The sequence below is a fragment of the Camelus bactrianus genome, chromosome 27 (assembly GCF_048773025.1).
Source record: "Camelus bactrianus isolate YW-2024 breed Bactrian camel chromosome 27, ASM4877302v1, whole genome shotgun sequence".
NCBI lineage: Eukaryota > Metazoa > Chordata > Mammalia > Artiodactyla > Camelidae > Camelus > Camelus bactrianus.
This window is the reverse complement of record NC_133565.1, coordinates 25,729,107-25,750,993: the sequence shown is the minus strand read 5'-3', so window position 1 is coordinate 25,750,993 and position 21,887 is coordinate 25,729,107. Positions and strand designations below refer to the sequence as shown.

Below are 21,887 nucleotides of genomic sequence, written 5' to 3'. Positions count from 1 at the left end.
GAATCAGGCCGGCCTTGTTGGTCGCTGTGTCCCCAGAATTCGGCAAGTCTGTCTCAGGGTGGGCGCGCAGCGCTTGGGACCCCGGGCGGTGCTGGAGGACCCAGGGCGGGGAGCCCCCATCCTCAGCCCAGGCCACGCCCAATTCCCCGCCCCTCATGTCCCCGCCCCGCCCCGTCTGCGGACAGACTCTCCGGCGCCGCGCGGCTTGCGCCTCCGCCCCCGAGCGCCGGGCGGGCGGGGTTGCTGACGAGGGGCGGGATGTTTTGGTGGGCCCGGGTCCTGATGACGGCATCCGAGCGCGCCTCGCTGGGGCTTGGAGCTAGACTGCACAGCCGGGGGCTTACGCTCACCCCCTAGCAGGTGGGTGTGGGCCCCAGATGGGTGGAGGTCGAGGACCGGGATGGAAGGGGCGAGGCACACGCTCGCCCCCTCCCCTATGCAGGCCGGGGTCGGGTGGCACTGGGAGTCGGCAACGTCTGGGGAGCCCTGACCGAGCACGAGGACCCCTCATCCTTGCTTTCGAGCTTTCTGGAGGCCCCTCTCTGGGCGAGCAGGAGCCTCCCCTTCCCTAAGTCCGTGGCCTGGGGCCAGCTTTCCGGGCCTGGCCCGGAGGAGCGAGCCCCCGCGCTGTGAGAGTCGGATCCTCATTTGTAATCACTTCTTCAAACTTTCCTTGAGCTCCTTCTGTGCCAGTCGCCTCCGAATCCCTATCCCCTACCCCGGGCGCCCGACCGCACCGGTGTTGTTCGGGCGCCTTCGGTGCAGGGAACGCGGTGGCCCGAGCCGGGCAGCGGAGAAGCCGGGGCCATACGGGACTGGAAAAGCTCAGGGTGAGGGGTGCGCGAAGGCGCCCACAGTAGTGCGTGGCAGTTACTTCTGTGTCCCTAGGGCTGGGCGCCCAACAGGGACTGAATGATTGAATGAAAGAACGAACCGTTATTTTTGCTTAGAGAAGGTAAATAGTGAAAAAGTGCTATGATCCTGAGGGTGGGGAGTGTTGAGGACTGCGGTAAGATAAGGGAGGATAACCTTGGTGAAGATTATTCATCACTATTGGGCAGCTACTAAGCTTCGGATCTTGTGCTGGGTGCTGAAGATGCAGAACGAAGGGGACAGGAGGATCCCGGCCTCACAGCTCCCGTTTTGGGAGGTGGGGAGAGACCAGGGAGTAGTCCGGCATTTGCAAGGGAAGGGAATGGTCAGTGGCTGATGGCAGCACCTCAGGCAATTGTGTGTGTGTGTGTGTGTGTAGTGGTTGGGGCACAGAGCAGAGGCCCTTCCCTGAAAAAGATGGGACCAATCTAAACCACGAAGGCTGAGGAGTCCTGGGCAATACTGAGTGTGTTGCAGGCAGAGAAAGGTGAGGAAAGGCGTACGGGAGGTAAATAGTCAAGGCAGAAGGGGCTTGTTGAAGTATTTTTTCCTGTTAAGGCTTTGAATCTCTAGGGCATTGGGGAGCCTCTTTTGCTTCTTTTGGGGGGATTTTAAGCAGGAGAGTGACATGATTGTATTTACATTTTTAAAATATTCCCCTGGTTGCCGTGTAGGAGGGCGCAGGGAGACTCAGGTCAGTGAGGTCAATGCCATCCTGTCAAGATGGCGGCAGCCAGAACCAGGGCTTTGGAAATAGGATGGAGAGAAGCAGGTGAACTTGGTATTTAGGAGGTGGAATTGGCAATATTTGATGGTGGGGCCTTGGTCTCAAAGGATCTGCTGACTTTTTTGAAGAAGGTGGAGCAGAGGGTGTGAGGTGACAAAGGCAGAGACAATGAAAAAGTGGGTGTTGGGGAAAAGAGATCCCTGGTGTGGTGCTGCTTGTATGCATGTGTGTCTGTGTCTTCCTTCTAGGAGATGGGGTCACAGGGGAAGGATGCAGCTGGAACACAGAAGCCCTTGGATGTCAAGTAGAGGAGTTAGAACCTTATTTTGCCAGTGCTGGGGGCCATGAAATGTTACTGTGGAGGACTATATCATGGCCCTTGCGGCATTTGGGCACCAGGATGGAGCACAGGATGTTCCAAACTTTGAGCACCCTCTCTTTTATCCCTCCAAGGTCAGGAGCTATAGGATCTGGCTCCAGGTCACCTGTAAGGTGAGTCCAGGTGCTGATGGCAAGGACTTCTTCCTCTCTCCACAGGGCTGGGAGCAGCCGTCTCTCAACATGGGGCTGGAGGCCCAGAGGCTGCCAGGGGCCGAGGAGGCCCCAGTGAGAGTGGCCCTTCGAGTCCGCCCGCTGCTGCCCAAGGAGCTGCTGCACGGACACCAGAGCTGCCTGAGAGTGGAGCCGGGGCATGGCCGAGTCACCCTGGGCCGAGACCGCCACTTTGGCTTCCACGTAGTGCTGGATGAGGATGCCGGGCAGGAGGCTGTGTATCAGGCCTGCGTGCAGCCTCTTGTCGAGGCTTTCTTTGAGGGCTTCAATGCCACCGTCTTTGCCTATGGTCAGACAGGCTCCGGGAAGACGTACACCATGGGGGAGGCCAGTGTGGGTAAGTGACCCTGCTTGAGGCCCCATGCCCATATTGAGGGGCCTCAGTGTCTCCTGAATCTCTGCCCCTGCCTTCTTGCTGCCATTCCCTGTTGAAGATGGGGATGCTGGGGGCGGGAAGTCAGGGTTCCTAAGATCTGCAGCCCAGGATGGGACCAGCTGTGTCAGTGGGCTGGGCAAGGCAGGAAGGAAGAGTCCTTGGATGCAAGTGGCCTTCTTGGTTCCATAGAGATGGGGCCACACTGTCCGGTTCTGGGGACCTCACGGGGAGGAAGGGCACAGGGAGTTGCCTTGTCTCTGGAGGTTGTCAGGATGGCTGCCGAGGGTCAGGAATCCGTGTTCCAGTTGGAGTGGTTGGAATGGGGACTGTCCTGGAAGAGATGAGCTTTGGTTGCTGCATAGAAGGGAAGCGGGCTGGTTCCATGAGGCTCTAGAGCAGAGTTTTGGGAGAGATGCTTTGGGCTAACTGAAGGAACTGCCTCCTTTTCAGGAGTAGTGCCTTCTCTTAGGTTATAAAAGTGTACATGTTTGTTGTGGAAAATTAGGGAAATGCAGAAAAACAGATATATAAAATAAAACTTCACTTGCTAATTGCATTTCAGAAATCACTCACCCTGTTAGCATTTCAGTTTCTTTCTTGGTGAAAATTATTATACTTTAAACAAATGGTATTAAAATTTAAAAAAGGGAAAAAGAGACAAGGGAAAAATGGTGTTATGTTTTACCCACTCTTTTGTATCCTTTTTTATTTTCTTAACAATACATCACGAACATTTCTACATATCATTAAATATTCTTCAATCAAATTTTCATGGCTGCCTGGCATGCCATTGTGAATATAAGGTAACTTATTTAACCAGATCCCCTATTGGATGTTAGGATGGACACTTAGAATGTTTGCATTTTTTTTAAGTCATGAAGAAGAGTGTGCTCTGAACATCCTCTTATTAATTCCTTGGAATAAACTTAGGAGGTCCTTTAGGTAACTGAGCATAGACTATGGTAATGAGTCCCCAGGAGTAATCAAAGGGTAAGTGACCGTCTGGCAGGTTGTAGTAGAGGGCATGCTTACATCATGAAAGGGGATAGTTGAGTCTTGAGAGGTTGCTTCCAACTCTGAAATTCTGCCTGACCACCCTGGAGCATGGCCTGGCTTGGGCTACCGAGCCCATCCTGCCCTCTGCTGCTGCCTCTTCCACATTGGAGCCCCATCCTCCAGTTGCTGGCAGGAGCTTCTGAGCCTTGTGGGTGCCATGTCCAGCTGCAGGCCTGGTGGCAGGAGGCCCTGCAATGTCTCTCCAGCCTCCCTTCACGAGGATGAGCAGGGCATCATTCCACGGGCCATGGCTGAGGCATTCAAGCTGATTGATGAGAATGACCTGCTTGACTGTCTGGTGCACGTGTCCTACCTGGAAGTGTACAAAGAGGAGTTCCGAGACCTGCTGGAGGTGGGCACTGCCAGCCGTGACATCCAGCTTCGAGAAGATGATCGTGGGAATGTTGGTGAGGAACTCCTTGGTCCTCCACTGGCTGGGAGTGGGTACCTGGCTTGAGGAGGTTTCACCTACTTAGGGTGGCTTATCTGTCCTGCGCAGGGTACCTCCTAACTGGGAAACCCAAGCCCTGGAAGATTTTGCTTTTGTTTCCCTTGTCTCCACTGAGTTCAGGGTATACTTGTGTACCTAGAATGAGAAGCATTGAGGTGGGCTTGGGGGAATCTGGAGCCCCTTAAGCCCCAACCAGGATGAGCAGGAACCACCCCCTCCCCAGGCGTGGGGAAGGGGCCCTTGAGTCAGGAAGAGCTGTAGAGGACCAGCCCTGCTCTGCCTGCTGTCCTAGCTGGTGAGTCTCAGGCTGCCCCTGCCCTGAGCTCACTGCCTTCTGTGCCTGCAGTGCTGTGTGGGGTGAAGGAGGTCGATGTGGAGGGCCTGGACGAGGTGCTGAGCCTCCTGGAGATGGGCAATGCAGCGCGGCACACGGGGTCCACACACCTCAACCGCCTCTCCAGCCGCTCACACACTGTCTTCACCGTGACCTTGGAGCAGCGGGGGCGCGCCCCCAGCCGCCTGCCCCGACCTGCCGCGGGCCAGCTGCTCATCTCCAAGTTCCACTTCGTGGACCTGGCGGGCTCAGAGAGGGTGCTCAAGACGGGCAGCACAGGCGAGCGGCTCAAGGAGAGCATCCAGATCAACAGCAGCCTCTTGGCGCTCGGCAACGTCATCAGCGCCCTGGGTGACCCCCAGCGCCGCGGCAGTCACATCCCCTACCGGGACTCCAAGATCACCCGGTGAGCCGCCAGATGACCATGGAGAAGGGGCCCCGAGCGCCACACTAGTTTGTCATGGCTCCTGTCTGGCATCTGGGGGTAGGGGGAGGCGACTGTGGGATGGATCCCCACCTGGCTTCTGGGGCTCGCTGTCCACCCAGACGGGGTATCTGGCCCACGGGGAACCACGCCGAGGGTCAGACCTGATTTGCGGTCTGGACCTCTGGCCCTGGCACTCTGGGGCCCCTGACACGGCTCGCCTGGCGTCCTCAGGATCCTTAAAGACTCACTGGGCGGGAATGCCAAGACAGTGATGATCGCCTGTGTCAGCCCTTCCTCCTCTGACTTCGATGAGACCCTCAACACCCTCAACTACGCCAGCCGCGCCCAGAACATCCGCAACCGCGCCACTGTCAACTGGCGGCCAGAGGCGGAGCGGGCGCCGGAGGAGGCAGTGGCCGGTGCGCGGGGGCCGCCACGGCACCGCTCGGAGACGCGCATCATCCACCGTGGCCGGCGCGCCACGGGCCCTGCCGCCGCCGAGGCCGAGGCCGCTGCCCGCCTGGGTGCTGAGTGCGCGCGTTACCGGGCCCGCACCGACGCCGCTTACAGCCTCCTGCTTGAGCTGCAGGCCGAGTCTGGGCTGCCCGGCGCCGCTGCCCGCAAGGTGCGCGACTGGCTGTGCGCCGTCGAGGGCGAGCGCAGTGCCCTGAGCTCCGCCTCTGGGCCCGACAGTGGCATCGAGAGTGCCTCGGCGGAGGAGCAAGCCACGCAGGGGCCCAGCGGGCGAAAGGTGGCCAAGGGCCAGGTGTGGCTCCTGGGAGCCGGGGATGGAGAGGCGGGGAGTGGGAGGGATGGGGAAAAAGATCTTCACACAGCCAGCTGTGCCCCATTAGCAGAGCACATTCAGGATTTAGAGGCTCTTATGCTGATTATCTTGATCACTTTCCTTAAGCTCACCGAGTCTCAGGGCCTCTATCTAAAGGTAGGGATAACATTAGTATCTACCTCCTGGGGATGTTGTAAGGGCTGAAGTTGTAACAAGTGCCCAGCACGCTGGTGAAAGCTAAGGTGTTCTTAATAATAGTGGTGATGTAATAATTGCTAATGAAAATATGGTTAATAATTACAAAAGATGGCCCAATGGCTTGCAGAGGGGACCGCAAGCCAGGTGGGTTCTGGAACCCCTAGTGCAGGCAGGGCTTGGAGCAGAGTAGCAAGCAGGACTAGAGGAGCCCCTGGCAGGGCAGGGAGGTGTCCCAGGGCCAGGCAGGCTTGTCTTGCCAACTTCTGTCCCTGAAGCTGCTCTCCCTGCCCCATAGGAAGACGAAGGGGCACTGCAGCTGCTGGCCCTGCAAAGCCAGGTGGCCCGACTGGAAGAGGAGAACCGAGACTTTCTGGCTGCGCTAGAGGATGCCATGGAGCAATACAAACTGCAGGTGAAGCCACCCCTCTTCCACAGTGGGAGGAGGGGCACTTCCGTTAGGAGTTGAAACTAAGAAGCTGAGCCTGGGGATGAGAGGAAGTTAGCCAGGGCAGGATTCTGGCAGATTGAGTAGAGATACGGGGTGCACAACATGAGCAACAGTGTGGAGATGAGGAACAGGTTGGTGCAAGTGGGTGTGCGGGGTGGTTTTGAGCATGGACGGGAGGCAGGACTCGAGAGACAGCAGGGTGAAACTCCAGAGCGCTCCCTTTTTGGAGGGGGTACTTAACCTTACCCAAAGTAACTGGGTCAGCGTTGCTCTTGGCGCCCTCTGGTGGCAATAAGTGGCATGGACGTGGAGGATTGGTGTGGAGGGAGAGTTAGGTAGGATGTGGCAGGATGAATGAGATTGAACCTGACCTAATACAGTGTGTGGGAAGGAGGGACACCATGAGGTGGTCAGAGGTATTTTTGGTCCTCCTCTATTTTTGCCCAGAGAGAGCGGGGTGGCCTCAGATGTGTTCTTCAGTTTCTTACACTTCTACCTATCAGCATCCCTGTACCTCACCTCTCCCACATCTGCATCCCTCATCAGCACCTTGACTGTGTCTTACAGAGTGACCGTCTTCGTGAGCAGCAGGAGGAGATGGCAGAGCTGAGGTTGCGACTAGAGCTGGTGCGGCCTGGTTTGGGGGCCCCAGGGGTCCTGCAGGGCCTGCCTCCTGGGTCCTATGTGCCCCGGCCCCACACAGCCCCTCTGGGGGGTACCCACAACCATGTGCTGGGCATGGTGCCCCCTGCCTGCCTTTCTGGAGATGAAGTTGGCTCTGAGAATTGGAGAGAGGTGAGGAGATGGTGAGGCTGGGTGTTTGCTGGGCCTGTTGGCCTAGGCAGGCTTGGGCAGGGGAAAGGTGATGCTGGGGAGTGTGTTCCTCATCCCATGTTCACATGGGACCAGCCATGAGAAGCCCCTTTTTGGTGTCCCTAGAGGAAGCACCAAAATTTGGGTAACTCAGTGGGCCTCTCAGAAGGATCTGGTTTCATTGAGATTTCTGGAGTAGCTGGAGATTGCTTGGCTTCCAGTACTGAATGGAAAGCTTGCATACCTCCAAAGATGTGGAGCTTATCACCTCTGAGGCCATCTTCTCTGTCTTTGGATGCCTTTCTTTGCAAGTTCACTTTTCCATGAGCTCTGATCTTCTCCTTGAGTCTGGTGTCCTGCTTCTAGTTCTCTCACTTGGGGCCTTTGGACAAAGGCTGTTCTTGCATCTGCCTGAAAGCTCTGGGTCATCTGAGCTCTAAAGGCCAGAGGGACTGAGGCAAGGGAGGATGTGGGTTTGTAGAAGTCTGTTATGCCCCCTCCACTCTGGGGGGGTGTTGTTGGTGAAATAAGGCTTGGGTGCTGATGACCTGTACACAAGATTGAAAGGGCAGATTGTCTCCTGAGAAGGGCCAGGTGCTATGGGAGCAGAGAAGGGGAAGGAGGAAAGAGAAAGCTCCTGCTCCAACTTGAGACTGAAAAGGTGTCGTTTGAACTAGATCTTAAAGGTAAGGGAGAGTGAAGAGGTAGGGATGTGAGGAGGTCATGCAATGTAGGGCATAAGTGGGAGCAAAGACTTGATGATGGGAAATGGCTGATGGAGAATGCCCTGGAGGCTTCCTGGCCTGAAACCCTGGCATCCCCCTCACAGGTGGCAAATGGTAGGGAGGCTGGAGCCAAGTTGCCGGCAGAAGTAGACAGGCTGGGAAGTGGCTCTTCAGTTGCATCAGAGGAAGAGCAGGAGGAGGAGGAGGAAGGGGAGGAGGAGCCGCCTCGACGGACTCTGCACCTGCGCAGGTGAGTGGGACCTGCTGCCCACCTGACAACGACCAGCTCAAGGAGGAGGATCCTACTGTGGTCTCAGGGTGCCCTCACCTACATCACCATGGCTGGCCCTTGGGCAGGGACTGTGGGCTCTGAACCAAGGGTTGTCGCTGGGATGGGTGGGCCCAGGCCTCCTGGTTCTGAGCCCTTGGTGCCCCTAGCTGCCCTGTGTCCTCTGAGCTTAGCCGCTGGCCTCAGAGTTCTGCCAGACTGGTACCCTGGGGTTATAGTGACCCTGGGGGATGGAAGGCCTGGTGGTGTCTCTTCCCCTCCTGGGCCCAGGAGGTGGCTGAGCTGGGCAGGGTCTGGGGAGGGGTACGGACTCCTTCTTCTGCCCTCCAGGAACGGGATCAGTAAGTGGAGCCAGAGGATGGGGGCCCACCCAGGCAGTCTACTTAACAGGAAGGGCCCAGAGCTTTGCCTGGAGGAGCTGGGTGCAGCCATCCTGGGGCCCAGAGGTGAGCTGGCTGGGGTGCATAGATGGTTCTGACCCCTTCTCCCCTTCATGGTCCTGGACTGGCCACCTTGGATAGTCCACACATCCCTGCTGCCCCTGGCCAGTGCATGCCCCTCCCCTCCTCTCTCTTCCTCTGTCTCCCCAACTGTCAGATGGGGCTGTGGCCTTGACAGTTGTACTATTACAGTGGTTGGTGAGAGCAAGGCCCCAGCTCGGCCCCGCCAGGCCCCCGCTGCCTCTGAATGGCGGCTGGCCCAGGCCCAGCAGAAGATCCGTGAACTGGCCATCAACATCCGCATGAAGGAGGAGCTCATTGGCGAGCTGGTCCGCACAGGTGAGGGGGTGGGCTTTGGGGTGGGCCTCCCACATGAGGGTGGTTAGGAGCAGGGTACAGATGGCTCAGGTTTGGTAACCAGCCCAGCTTCTTCCAGCTGTGTAACCTTGAACAGGTAGGACAACCCCTCTGTGCTTTAGTTTTCTCATCTCTAAAATGGACATAGTAATTGTATCTGCTTTATAGGTTGTTGAAATTAGTTAATTCAGGTAGAGTGCTTAGACTAACATTCAGGAAGCATTACCCATTATTATTATTTATCAGTTTTCTGCTGTATCAGGCACTGTGCTAGGCACAGGATCTCCCAGTTCTGGGGAGCAAACAATAACCTCAGATCATGCTACAGCTACTACTGGTGATATGGGTGAACAGGCAGGGGACGATTTTTGGTGGTGACCAGTTGAACATTTTTATTTTAGTAGTTATGTATTTATTTACTACAAAATGCTTTGGGAAAAATTTCAGACAAAAGAGAAGGAGAGACAACTGCAGTGGGGCCCTACACAACCATCATCAGATTTAGCATTTCCAAGCTTTGCCCACATTTGTTTCATCCCTCCCTTTTGCCTTTGCTGAAATATTTTGAAGCAAATCCCAAACATTATGTCATTTCATCCCTATACATTTCAGTTTGCCTCTTTTTGGACTTTTAACCAATATGCCATCAGCACATCTTAAAAAACAAATAGCCTCCCAATGCCCCGAGCAGAAGCAGTTCTTCAGCAGTGTCTGTGTGCAGCTCCAGACTTGTCCACACATTGTACTTGCTCGTTAGGTCTCTGAAATCTCCCTTCTCTCACCTCTTCACAGTCATCCTGTAAATGTTCCAAACTTCGAATGTTCTGGGTTTGCCTGTTACCTTCCTTGTGGTGCCATTTAGCTTGCTCCTCTGTCTTCCATATTTCCTGCAAATGGTAGTTAGCTCTAGAGGCTTAGTTGTATATGGGCTCAAGGTATATATTTACTTTAGCATATATTAGGTAAAAATAAAACTAGTTAACTCGTAATTTCTCTGGGCCACGGCTGTGGATAAGGCTATTTTTAAAAATGAATCAATTTAAAGAAAAATATTAAGTAACTCCCGGGGGTACAAAGGCATGGTAGAATCCACGTAGGTGTCCAGGCTGCCCAGAGGGATGAACCAATGATCCCCTGCGGGCAGAGGGGCTGCCTGTGCTGACGCGGCCCTCCTTTCTTCCAGGGAAGGCGGCCCAGGCCCTGAACCGCCAGCACAGCCAGCGCATCCAGGAGCTGGAGCAGGAGGCGGAGCGGGTGCGGGCTGAGCTGAGTGATGGCCAGAGGCAGCTGCGGGAGCTTGAGGGCAAGGAGCCGCAGGATGCTTGCGACCGTTCCCAGCTCCAGGAGTTCCGCAAGAGGGTTGCTGCCGCACAGAGCCAAGTCCAGGTCAGTGTCAGGACCCCAGGGGTGGTGGTTGCAGCCTCCCAGGCTGGGGTCCTGAGATCAAAACATGGGAGTCCTGGAGCCCGAGCTCACTGTGGAACCTGTGGATGCTGAGGCCCTCACGCCCCAGCCCTGGCTGCCGGTGCTAACGCCCTCTTGGTCTCCCAGGGTGAGGCTGGTATTAGATGGATGTTGGCAGTGCTAGAGGTTGGCTCAGCTTTAAACACAGCAGAAGCAGGGGAAGGGGCCTATCTGAAGACAATCTAGGAGACCAATGAGAGGGTGAGGGGTGGGCATCGAAAGAAATGGCACCTTTTTTTTTAAACTCCATCATGTAGCCCCCCTCCCTCCATCCCATGGGTCTACCCTTCTAGCTCCATTCACTCCCCTCTCCATCCCATCATCCCTCTGTCTGTCCACCCACCAGTCCATGTGTCTGTCTAACCCATCTGTTTATCCCTTTATCAGTTGATGTGACTAACGGTCCATTTACATGTCTATCCATTTGTCTTACTGTTCGTTTCTATCATCCTTGCATTATCGGTCCATCCTGTGTTTTACCTTTATGTGATCCTGTCCATCCATCCACGCTTCCATCCACATATCTTTGCAGCTGTCCATCCATCACTCATTCCTTCTTTCTCAGTTCAGGTGTCCAAGAGACAGTACAGTGGAGCTGTCAAGAAAACAGGTTCTGGAAAAAAAAAAAAAAGAGCACAGGTCCTGGAGCCTGACTGCTTGGGTTTGAATCCTGGCTCTGCCATTTACTAGCTGAGTGACCTTGGTTAAGTTTCCTAAGCTCTCTGTGCCTCAGTTTCCTAATCTGTTAAGTAGGAATAATACACATTTCCATAAGATTGTTGGGTTTATTTTGCATACAGAGAACACTTGGTATAGTGCCTGGTCCACAATCCATGTCATGGTAGCTACTATTAGTAGTCTTTTGATCCACCTGTTTTCCCCTCTGTCTGTCCCTATTTGTCATCCTTCCATCCTGCCCACCCCTATTGAGTCCCTGTTGAGCCCTGAGCAGCAGCAGGTGGCGCCAGGCTCGCAGCAGCCCCTGTGCGTGGCCCAGCGGAGGCTGTGATGGTCCCAGGTGCTGAAGGAGAAGAAGCAGGCAACGGAGCGGCTGGTGTCGCTGTCGGCCCAGAGCGAGAAGCGGCTGCAGGAACTCGAGAGGAACGTGCAGCTCATGCGGCAGCAGCAGGGGCAGCTGCAGAGGCGGCTCCGTGAGGAGACAGAGCAGAAGCGGCGCCTGGAGATGGAGATGAACAAGCGGCAGCACCGTGTCAAGGTCGGGTGCTCGGCCGAGTTCGGTGCCTGTGTCCCGGCCCTGGAGGCCAAGCTGGGGGCGCAGCCAGGGGAGCCCAGGCAGGCTCTGTCCTGGTCCCAGTGCTTACAGCCACCTGACCTTACTAAGGGGGTCACTGCGCCTCCTTGAGTTTGTTTTTCACCTGAAAGTGAGGAGAGTTATAGGAAACTCAAGGCTAGGGTGAGAATTCAGTGAATAATACAAGGGGACTGGCATCTTGTAAAGATTTGCTTCCGTTTTCTGGCCCCCAGTGAGCGGTGGCGAGGCTGGGGGACTCTGCACAGGGCTATCTCGGGGGCAGGGCAGGCACTCCTGCGGGCTTCGGGGATCACAGGGACTGGGAAGAGGCTGGCACCACTCACGGCCCTGCCCACTGAGCTTCTCACCCTGCATATCCCCAGGAGCTGGAGCTGAAGCACGAGCAGCAGCAAAAGATCCTGAAAATCAAAACAGAAGAGATTGCGGCGTTTCAGAGGAAGCGGCGCAGCGGCAGCAACGGCTCTGTGGTCAGCCTAGAGCAGCAGCAGGTGGGGCTGGGGCTGAGCCTGCACCCCCAGGAGCACCCACAGCCTGGCTGGGCAGCCTGGCCAGTTGCTAGGGTCCCCTGGGGGTCAGCCGGTGGGCATACCATTCTCCCTATCTGACCCGGGTGGCCACCCACACCACCCACACAGCCAGAGGCAAGAGCTGAGTTCCCTCCCCACCTCCCGCGCTGTCCCTCAGAAGATTGAAGAGCAGAAGAAGTGGCTGGACCAGGAGATGGAGAAGGTCTTGCAGCAGCGACGGGCGCTGGAGGAGCTGGGGGAGGAGCTTCACAAGCGGGAGGCCATCCTGGCCAAGAAGGAGGCCCTGATGCAGGAGAAGACGGGGCTGGAGAGCAAGCGCCTGCGGTCCAGCCAGGTGAGACCCTGTCAGGTGAGGTCCAGCCAGGAGAGAGCCTGCCAGCTGACTTTCTGCCAGGTGAGATCCAGCCAGGTGAGATTCCATCAGGTGAGGTCCCTCTGTGTAATAACCCTGCCAGGTGAGGTCTAGACAGGTGAGGTTCTTGCAGGTGGTGGCCCTTCCAGGTAAGTTCCAGACAGGTGAAGCTGTGTCCTACTGGGCTATATCCTATGGATTCCTCAAGAATTCTAGGGTTTGAAGGTGTCTGTGATGCAGATTTTGATGTATGGGTAGAGGAACTTCTGCAAGTACCTATCCCACAGTTCATTTCACCTCATCACCCTCCTGCTCTGGGACTGTGCAGGTGGAACAAGGAGCTGCAGGCATAGACAGGTGGTACGGCCAGAGAAAGGGCCTTCACTGGCGTTGGAGGCAGAGGAACCTGGACCCCCCTGCCCCAGCTCTACTTCATTGCTCCCTCTTAAGTAGGAAGCTTCTGAGCCAGTGTCCTTCTCTGTCAAATGGAATCAGTGTTGCTATGAGGATTAGAGAGAGAGGGTGTGTCACACACAAAGCCCAGAGCCTGTCCCAGGAGCAGGTGCTCCGCTGGGCTGGATTCCCACAGGGTTTCAGACCCTCTCCTGCCATCATGGAGTCCGAGGGGGTTCAGGTGCTGCTGGATTATCGGGCATTTCCCTCAGCCGCTAGAGCCCTCGCTTCCTCCCACATCAGGTTCCTGGAAGGACCTTTGGGGTTTGGCCACTAATTCCCCATAATTCCCATCACAAACTCATGTTGTGTCATCTCTGTGACAGGCCTCCACCACCCCACTCTGCCTTTGCCTCTGTCATCCCCTCCTTGTCAGGACTCCCCTTTCCACTGGCCTGCAGGATTCTCCAGGGAAGGACCCACCTCATCCTTAGCATCCAATGGCCAGACTGGGCCCCCTTAAGGATGGGGCCTACTCCTTCCCTAATTGCTGGTGGTGGCCCCCCCAGGCCCTCAGTGAGGACATTGTACGAGTGTCCAGCCGGCTGGAGCATCTGGAGAAGGAGCTCTCCGAGAAGAGCGGGCAGCTGCGGCAGGGCAGCGCTCAGAGCCAGCAGCAGATCCGCGGGGAGATCGACGCTCTACGCCAGGAGAAGGACTCGCTGCTGAAGCAGCGGCTGGAGATCGATGGCAAACTGAGGCAGGGCAGCCTGCTGTCGCCCGAGGTGCGTCCCCATCCACTCACTTCCCTTGGTCCCCCGGCCCCCGCTGTGCTGAGTGTCTGCCTTGCTGCTTTGGGATGTACATTCCTCCTGTGTGCTAGCTCACAAAGAGCATGGGGACTGCCCTCCTGTCCACCTGTCTGGCACACATTTGGGCCTCACTGCCCTCTCAGTCCCGCCCAGCTGGACTCCAGACTCTTCCTTTGTCCTGCATCATGTTGACTGTGTGCTCACACCTCTCAACTCCCTGCACAGGATGAGAGTTGGGGCTACATCAGCGCACCTCGTGGCCATCTATGTTTTCCTTCCTGATGGCAGAGAAGGCCTGTGTTAAGAGAAACTTACCCCAGCAGACCCTGTGTGCCTCTGATCCCACCAACTCTGTGATCCCATCTCTTCAGTGCAGAGTGTCCCGAGCTTCCTGAATGCAGGTCACTCCAGAGGCCTCGCACTTCAGAGCAGCCTCTTAGGAAAGCCCCGGCCTCCCCCAACCCCGGGGTCCAGGCTGTGATGGCACCATCCCTGTTCTGCCATCGGGGGCAGTGGCGCCTAGCTTGACTTGCTGACTGCATGCTCAGGACAAGGAGATACACAGGGCTTGGTTGTGGCTACGTGAGACCATCATGAGTCTGCCTAGGGCTCTTGTCTTTCAGGGAGCAGGCATCCCATGTGCAGGAGGCCAGTACTCCCCCTCCACACGTCCCTGTGTCCCTTCAGGAGGAGAGGACACTGTTCCAGCTGGACGAGGCCATCGAGGCCCTGGATGCTGCCATCGAGTACAAGAACGAGGCCATCACGTGCCGCCAGCGGGTGCTACGGGCCTCGGCCTCCTTGCTGTCCCAGTGCGAAATGAACCTCATGGCCAAGCTCAGCTATCTCTCGTCCTCGGAGACCAGAGCCCTTCTCTGCAAGTACTTCGACAAGGTGGGTCACCAGTCCACAAACCTCTGCCTCCTTCTGGAACTCGTGTGAGGGAAGCAACTCCAGAGAATGACTGATTTCTTCCCGGGTGGGAGGACAGAATCAGGACCAACTCTAGTCTTCGGGGCTCCTTCAGACTCTCCTCTTTCAAGCCTATTTTACTTACTGAAACTAAGACCTGGTTTCCTCCAACCTCCCTTTCCGGTCTGATTGCCACCTTCAGGGTGGCTCTTGCCCAAAACAGTGGTTGTCAAAGGGGTATGATTTTGCCCCCGCCCCGGACATTTGGCCATGTCTGGGGATACTTTTGGTTGTCGCAATAGTTAGGGTAGAGGCCAGCAATGCACTAAACACCCGACACACAGGACGGCGCTGACAACCAAGAAATATTAGGCTCAAACCGTCACTAGTGCTGAGGTTGAGAAATCTTGGCCTCCTTAAAATCCCAGTTTGAGGCTCTGCCTTGAAGCTTCTTAGTGTGTGATTAAGGGTTTTGAGGCAGGGATGGCAAAAAAGATTCGTCTTGAGAGCCAACTCTAATCATTTGGAAATCGCTGCCTAGAACACTGTTGAGAAGGCGTCTGAGGCCAAATCCTGGCTCAGCAGGAGAGCCTGGTGATTTCTCAGTGACATCTGCAGTGGGACAGTGGTGGTGGCAAGTTGGCCAAATACCCGCTGTCCCTGGTTGAGGATTCCCTGGGTGAAGGGAGCCAACACTGGGAGCTGAGCTGGCTGTCTTGAGACAGGTGGTGACACTCCGAGAGGAGCAGCACCAGCAGCAGATTGCCTTCTCGGAGCTGGAGATGCAGCTGGAGGAGCAGCAGAGGCTGGTCTACTGGCTGGAGGTGGCCCTGGAGCGGCAGCGCCTGGAGATGGACCGCCAGCTGACCCTGCAGCAGAAGGAGCATGAGCAGAACATCCAGCTCCTCCTCCAGCAGAGTCGAGGTGAGGCCCCGCCGGCCGGACTCGCTCATGGGCCCCGCCTGCCCACAGCCCCTCACCACCCTCTTTCTGCCTTTCTCCTCTAGACCACCTTGGTGAAGGGTTAGCAGACAGCAAGAGGCAATATGAGGCCAGGATTCAAGTTCTGGAGAAGGAGCTGGGTCGCCACATGTGGATAAACCAGGAACTGAAACAGAAGCTGAGTGGCATGAATGCTGCAGGCCAGAGCAGGGGTAATTGTGTGCCATCACCAGGCTGGCTCATGCTTTGTTCTGCCTTCCTTTGACATCAGGTTCTCTTTGTTTTGAGCAAAGCTTAGAAACCACTCTAATTGCAGCTCTTGGGTCATTTCATAGGTTAATTATCATGCTGGGGCTTTGGGAGGCTAGGACTTCAGGAAGGTGCTGCTACTTCCATTTCTGACAAGGGTGTTGTTGTTCCCAGTGACAGGTGGGGAGAAGAGGACCCTGTGCCTGGAGAACAGACCAGCCCCTGTAAGTGAAGACGAGCCCCACCCAGCACCTGAGCCACTTTGGCATCCCCCCTTCATGGAGGGCGCCCCCCGCACCCGGGAGGAGACGCGGGACTTGGTCCACGCCCCGTTGCCGTTGACATGGAAACGCTCGAGCCTGTGCAGCGAGGAGCAGGGCTCTGCAGAGGAGCTGCGGCAGCGGGAGGCCACTGAGCCCCTGGTGGGGCGAGTGCTACCTGTGGGTGAGGTGGGTCTCCCCTGGAACCTCGGATCCTTGCCCAAGCCCCGGCGGGACCTGCGAAGGACCAGCCCAGGGATGATTGACGTCAGGAAAAACCCCCTCTAGGCTCTTGGGGCAGAGCTGGCCTTGGAGGGAGCTTGGAGCCTGCTGACAGCTGTGCCACCTGCACTTGCTTCTGTGAAGGTGTCCTTACCTCAAACTCTAAATCAGGTCCTGATCTAATTGGAGTTAACAAATCTGGGCCACAGCCCAGAACTGGACTCAAGTCACTTCTTAAAAAAGATGCAGGTTCCTACCACTCACTTCCATTAAGCTGCGGTACCCGATTGCCACCTTTTGGCTTGAGTTTCAGGACTGTTCCAGTCTTAAGCCTATGTGTATGCATTGGTTCTGCGGTTCAGCCAAGGCCTGTCACAGAACAGTCAGTGGCAACAGGGTTGTGGTTTAAATGGTCTTATGTATATGGGGGGAGCTGGGAAGCTTAGCAGTTTTAGGATTTTCTAAAACCATTTTGTAATAAATGACAATAATCTCTGGAGGGAGAAATGGGAGTTTCTAGGGTCTGATTTACAAGAGCAGAATAGGACTCAGATTTGGGGACACAACAAGCTTGAAAGCTTTTCAGAGACGGTGAGACAGCTCTGAATCAGCCTTCATGGTTGGCCAGGCACCTGGCCAAACTCGACAGCAAGCTGGTGCTCTGGGTGGGTCCAAGACTCAAGTGAGTCTCCCTGTGAATGGTGGGAACAGTGCCATGGACTGGCTGGCTTCCAGGGCAGACGCTGAGATGTGACTGCTCCGGAAACCACTGGAGCTGGACCGGTGTTGTAGTTAAGCTCAGGCTGGAACAGTATGCAGAAATACCCTGAATGCTAAGTAGCTAGAAATGATTTTATTGTTAGACAGAGAATGCAAAACATTTATTCTGCCCCCATGACACAGTCTTTTACTTTGTGTAAGCTGCTTCCATCTCCAAGCACTGCCTCTGTCTTGGGGTTCCAGGCTTACAGCAGCTCTGCGAGGGACCTGTGTAACAGTCCTCCCATCTCACAAATGAAGCAGTGTGGTCTGACTTACCACAGTCATGGTTGGGGTGGGGCTAGAAGGGGATCTTGGTCTCAGTTCCTTATTTGGTTCCTGACTCCCAGGCTGCCTCTGGGTTCTACCACCAGCTGTACCACTTCCCTGACACAGGGCAGGCATCGTGGATTAGGGCTGGGCTTGGGGGTGGATGGATCCCACAAGGGGGATTTGAAAACTTGAAGGCATTCTAGTAGGAATCTGAAAGCTGACCACAGTCAAGGAGGCTTGGGACCAGGCCCCCAGTTTCTTTGTGCCCTTGGGGATCTGGCTGACCTTACCTTCATCCTTTAAATTTCCTCAGTTCCATTAAGCCCTGGTTATTCCTGTTTCTGTGCAGGAAGCTGAGAGTTACATATGATGAGCAGACCAGTGGTGCCATGGCTCAGATGAACCCAGTTTCTGGGTACGTTGCTAAGAATTCCCTTATGGTATGTGTCTGGAATTCCTTATACGTCCAGAGAAGACTGCTCTCAGAGAACCTCTCCTGTCGGGGAGTGCACTGTTTGTGGCTCTGGGCAAGCTCAGTAGTGTTTGTAGTTACAGGTCCCCCAACCAGTTCCATCCTAACTAGCTAATCAGCTTCTTCCGTGTATAAGTTCTGCTGATGGGGCGTCTCCTGGAGAATGCTCGGCTGAAAGGAGAGTCTTCTGTGGTGGGAGGAAATACATCCACATCCTCATCTAGAAAAAGGCAGAAAGACTCAGCATGTAGGAAGAAAATGGGCTTGAACTGCATAGGGTTACATGTGAAGATGGACTTAAGAAAACCAGCATTGCTTGTAGGCTCTCATCCCGCAGAAACATTACCTCTACTTTCTATAAGGCTCTCCACCCTGACACCGACAGCAACACGTAACTGCAGACGCAGAGTACCCGTGGCACTTCGGTTTGATAGTTGGCACGTTCTTTTTTGTCTCAGATGTGTGAGGTTTATGCTATTTTGCATGATTTATATCATGGTCTTGAGGGAAGAGAACCACCGAAGACCCCCTGCTTCCTGCACTCCCCCCGCTTCCCTTCTAGCAGCAGCAGGAAACCTCTCTAACCGGTGTAGTTAACAGGCTCAGTACTGTTCTGTTCCAGGTGGGGTCCAGGGGAATCCTAGTCTGAAGACTGATTACAGCAGCCAGGCCTTTCAGCCTGAACACACAGAAACTTGGGAGTATAAGCCCCGAGGGGCAGCAGCTGGCTCCACACCTATCACTGGCGTTGCTCTCCCCCCTCAGCTCCCAGGGGCCGCAGACGAGCACTAAGTGGTTGTGTGCCTGCTTCTGTCACTGTCTTCAAGAAGCTGAAGTAATTCGGTAGGATTTGGAGGTTTCTGTTTAGATGCAGAGAAGCCCTAATAATGGAGTTTCTCTGGGAAGGGCACATGTCACTGCAGGGATAAAAATCATCCGTCCCACACTCGGGCAGTCCCTACGACTCCAAGATTCAACTTCTTAAAAATAAAAACCCTGCGCTAACTTGAGAGTCACCCAAAGGATTCAAGTTTGATCCTGGTAAAGCCTCCAGGACCTTCAACAAATTACCTCTGGCGTCTTTATACTGAGAGGGCGTTTTCCCCTGAAAAAGCAGCGGAGAGTGGGTCAGCGCCTGCAGGCCGCTGGCAGAGAGGCAGCTCCGCATGGCACAGCCGGGAGGCGGGGTGGCACCTAAAGGGACGGCACAGTCAGCACAGCCCCACAGCCGCAGGACGGAAGCCCGAGCCTTCCTGAGAGGCATCTCCTCACCGCCTCCTCCCCAGTACCACGGACAGAGCCATGAGGCAGCTAACTCACCTGAAACAAACACCTCGTCATCTGCCACAGAGGGGAGCTGTCGCACACCCGTGCCTGGGGACCTCTCTTCACTCCTACTGACTTCAGAGTCTACTCTCTGCTTGTCACAGACTCTTTTGGCTTGACACTCAGCTTCCTCCTTGGCAGAAAGCAGTCTCTTCCTGGATCCCAAACCAGACTGTCCCCAGAAGAAGGCTTCCTCGGCCTTAGGCACACTGTCCCTTGGAGGCGACTGGTCTGGCAGCTGACACACTCCCTCGAGCTCAAAATCCCCCAGGATGGCAGTCTTGGTGATGCTGAGTTCAAGGCCTCGTTCCTTTCCCTCCAGCTCCAGCAGTGACACAGCCCCAGGAAGCTCTGTGCTGACCTCGCTCCTCCCGGCAGAGGAACCGAGGCTGCGGTCCACCGCCCTCTTCCTCCGGGGCCAGTCTTTAATTGTGTCCGGAGTTGTCTTCCCGCTGTGCTTGGGGGATGGTGTCCAAGGAACCCCAACATCTGTCTGAAACGGAGAGGGGGTACTAGAGGGGCAGCGGGTTGGGGTACAGGACTGGCAGATGTAGGTCTGTCCCCCGCTCTTGCCAGGGGTGCTGTGCGAGGGGCAAAGGCAGGGAGGTGACAGGTAGGTGGCTTCGGGTTTGCCTGAGGACTTGCTGGCCCTGGGCATGCCGAGACCACGGAGGGAACTCTCCTCTCCCAGAAAGCTCTCCTCCCTTTGCAGGGGCTCAGCTTCTGACAGAGGGCTGGGGTCTATCTTTTTAATTCGAAGCTTGGGAAGGCCCGAAGCTTGCATCTCCAGCTCAACCTCGTAGGTCTGTGGGCTAGCAGAGGCTTCAGAGAGCCAGGTTGACGCCTGCAGATTCTCCAGTTGTGCAGCAGCCTGGCGCTGCCTCCTGTCTGCGGTGCAGCGCAGGTCATAGGAGGGTGTCCAGGGAGAGCAGGGCTCAGAGGAAGGAGAAGAGGGAGGAATCCCCGGATTGCACAGAGAAGGCTTCTCATCTGCAGCCAATGTCCCTGACCCCTCACCTTCTTCCACTGGTGAAGTGTTACTACTGAAGTTATCACCGCCATGGCGCTCAGCTTCATCCAAGAGAGTAAGATACTCCGAGTCTCCTGCAATAAGCAGAGGAGGGGATGTACACCAGTCACTTGCGAAGCCAGTCGCAGGGTAACTATGTCTTTCAGGAGAGAGGGTCACTTCCTTCCGGTTCTTTCTAGTGTCTGTGACGGCAACTGGGTTGTCGGTTACGGCAACCCTCCAGGCAGCAGAGCTGTTAGGCTGGCCCTCCAGGAAGCTTCTTTCAGGATCAGTGGTCTTTCTGTGCCTTTTGCCAATTTTAGAAGGGGGTGGAGGGGGTCGGGGGTCGGATTTAGCTATCTGTGAGGCTTTGAGGGGAGTTGAGGGAGCAGGACAGGAGGGAGATGTGGCTACGCTGGATGACTGCCGGGCCTCTTTCCAATCCAGTTCTCCAGGGGAAGGAGACTCTCTAGAAAATTTCCCAAATGGACTCTTCCTGGAAATACCACATAAAGGAGAGGTAATAGAATTCTCTGTGGAAATCGGTGGGGAACAAGTCAGAGTTGTGTTCCCTGATCTCTCTGGGGTTCTGATAGCTGCATCCTTCCACTTCTGCGCCAGCTCCTCTGCCTGAGAAGCTCCGGGGCCACAGAGGAGCTGGCCTTTCTGGTTTGGAGGTGTGCCCACGAAGGCAGCTTCTCTTGGCACCCCCGAGGCTGCTCCCCTCAGAGGTGTTTGAGAGTATCTGACGGGAGTCAGACACTCACTCCTGGTCTGGGAAGCTGACGAAACCAGGGCTGCTGGGCAGGAGGTGCTTTCTGGATTAGAATTCATCAAACGTGGCCAAGGAGAGTTCTGCAAAAGCCTAGGTGGCTGACTGCCTGGCCTTTGGGGAGTTCTCGGTATCATTTCAAGAGGAGAGGTGCCCCCTTCTGCCAGGGAGCGTCTTCTCTGGGGAGTGACTTTTGGTTGAGATGGTGAATCCCAGCTGTGTGAGGAGTCTTTTATGGACTCCTTAAAAATGACCTTTTTGGCAGGGGTCATTTCTGCAGGGGATTTTCGCATCCTCTCAGGGGTGCACAATGGAGTTGGCGGTGTATGAGGGAATCTTCTTGGTGTAGCTTTGGAAGAGCTCGGAGATTTCCAGGAACTCTTCTCAGGAGTCTGTAAAGAAAGATGCTTATTTCAGTGCTTGAACATCATAATCTGTATCTCTAAAGAGTGTTTTATTAATCTCTAAGATGATTAAAAAGGCAAATGGGAGATTTATAGTCAGCCAAAGGAATGACCTTAAATTGGATTTCATATGGTGACACGTTTCCACTTTCAAAACATGACCCAGATTTTACTTGTCCACTTTTTCTAGCACCAAGCACTGTATCCAGTTAGTTTCTTCTCCTAAGACAAATATTTTTTTTCCTCCCCACCTAGACAAGTAATTTTAACACTTCACATACTACAGCTAAAACATGCTTTGTCTCTAAATATATCACACCACAACTATTTCTGATCTTCGTCTACAGTAGCCTCTAGGTGCCACATCATCTGCTGTTCACCCACATTCAACATGTGCTTGTAAGTACCTACTATGTGGCAGGCAGTGTGTGTGTGGGAGTGGGCTGGGGGATGAGGTGGAACATGGAATATACGGATATTTAAGGCACAGCAACAAAGACAACATCTCAGAAAGGACACCCCCCCCCCAAATTTCCTTCTTGCAAAAATGCAGTTAAATATTCCAACAGGAAAGTGGTCAGACACCTATCGTTTATACAGTCTTATCTGATCA

The 21,887-nt window shown here is 55.1% G+C and overlaps 2 protein-coding genes across 7 annotated transcripts in view; one reads left to right on the top strand and one right to left on the bottom strand.

Annotated features, from left to right (window-relative positions):
* The first annotated feature begins 204 nt into the window (after positions 1-204).
* Positions 205-16,758, top strand: KIF7 (kinesin family member 7). 4 transcript variants are annotated; one of them, XM_074354341.1, is made up of 19 exons: positions 205-360; positions 2,138-2,489; positions 3,791-3,991; positions 4,382-4,775; positions 5,028-5,562; positions 6,077-6,193; positions 6,797-7,024; positions 7,872-8,017; positions 8,387-8,502; positions 8,689-8,835; positions 10,037-10,239; positions 11,336-11,533; positions 11,953-12,078; positions 12,275-12,451; positions 13,432-13,647; positions 14,362-14,568; positions 15,312-15,510; positions 15,594-15,740; positions 15,958-16,758. In XM_074354341.1, exons 2-19 carry the CDS (start codon positions 2,162-2,164, stop codon positions 16,323-16,325), a joined length of 4,053 nt encoding a protein of 1,350 aa, XP_074210442.1. In that variant the 5' UTR covers positions 205-360; positions 2,138-2,161; the 3' UTR covers positions 16,326-16,758. The 4 variants fall into 4 exon arrangements, with proteins under 4 accessions (XP_074210442.1, XP_074210441.1, XP_074210444.1 ...); XM_074354340.1 differs by having other exon boundaries at positions 15,952-16,758; XM_074354343.1 differs by lacking the exon at positions 15,958-16,758 and having other exon boundaries at positions 14,298-14,568; positions 15,594-15,733.
* A 335-nt stretch (positions 16,759-17,093) lies between these two features.
* The window catches only part of TICRR (TOPBP1 interacting checkpoint and replication regulator), a 36,100-nt gene continuing 31,306 nt past the window's right edge, over positions 17,094-21,887 (bottom strand). The window contains exons 20-22 of one of the 3 annotated variants that reach the window (XM_074354338.1): positions 19,084-21,262; positions 18,835-18,957; positions 17,094-17,983 (exon numbers count right to left, since the gene is read on the bottom strand). In XM_074354338.1, the coding sequence (XP_074210439.1) occupies positions 17,871-17,983; positions 18,835-18,957; positions 19,084-21,262 (2,415 nt within the window). In that variant the 3' untranslated portion in view covers positions 17,094-17,870. Of the gene's footprint in view, positions 17,984-18,834; positions 21,263-21,887 lie in introns of all 3 variants that reach the window. The other 2 variants (XM_074354337.1, XM_074354339.1) reach the window with 2 other exon arrangements.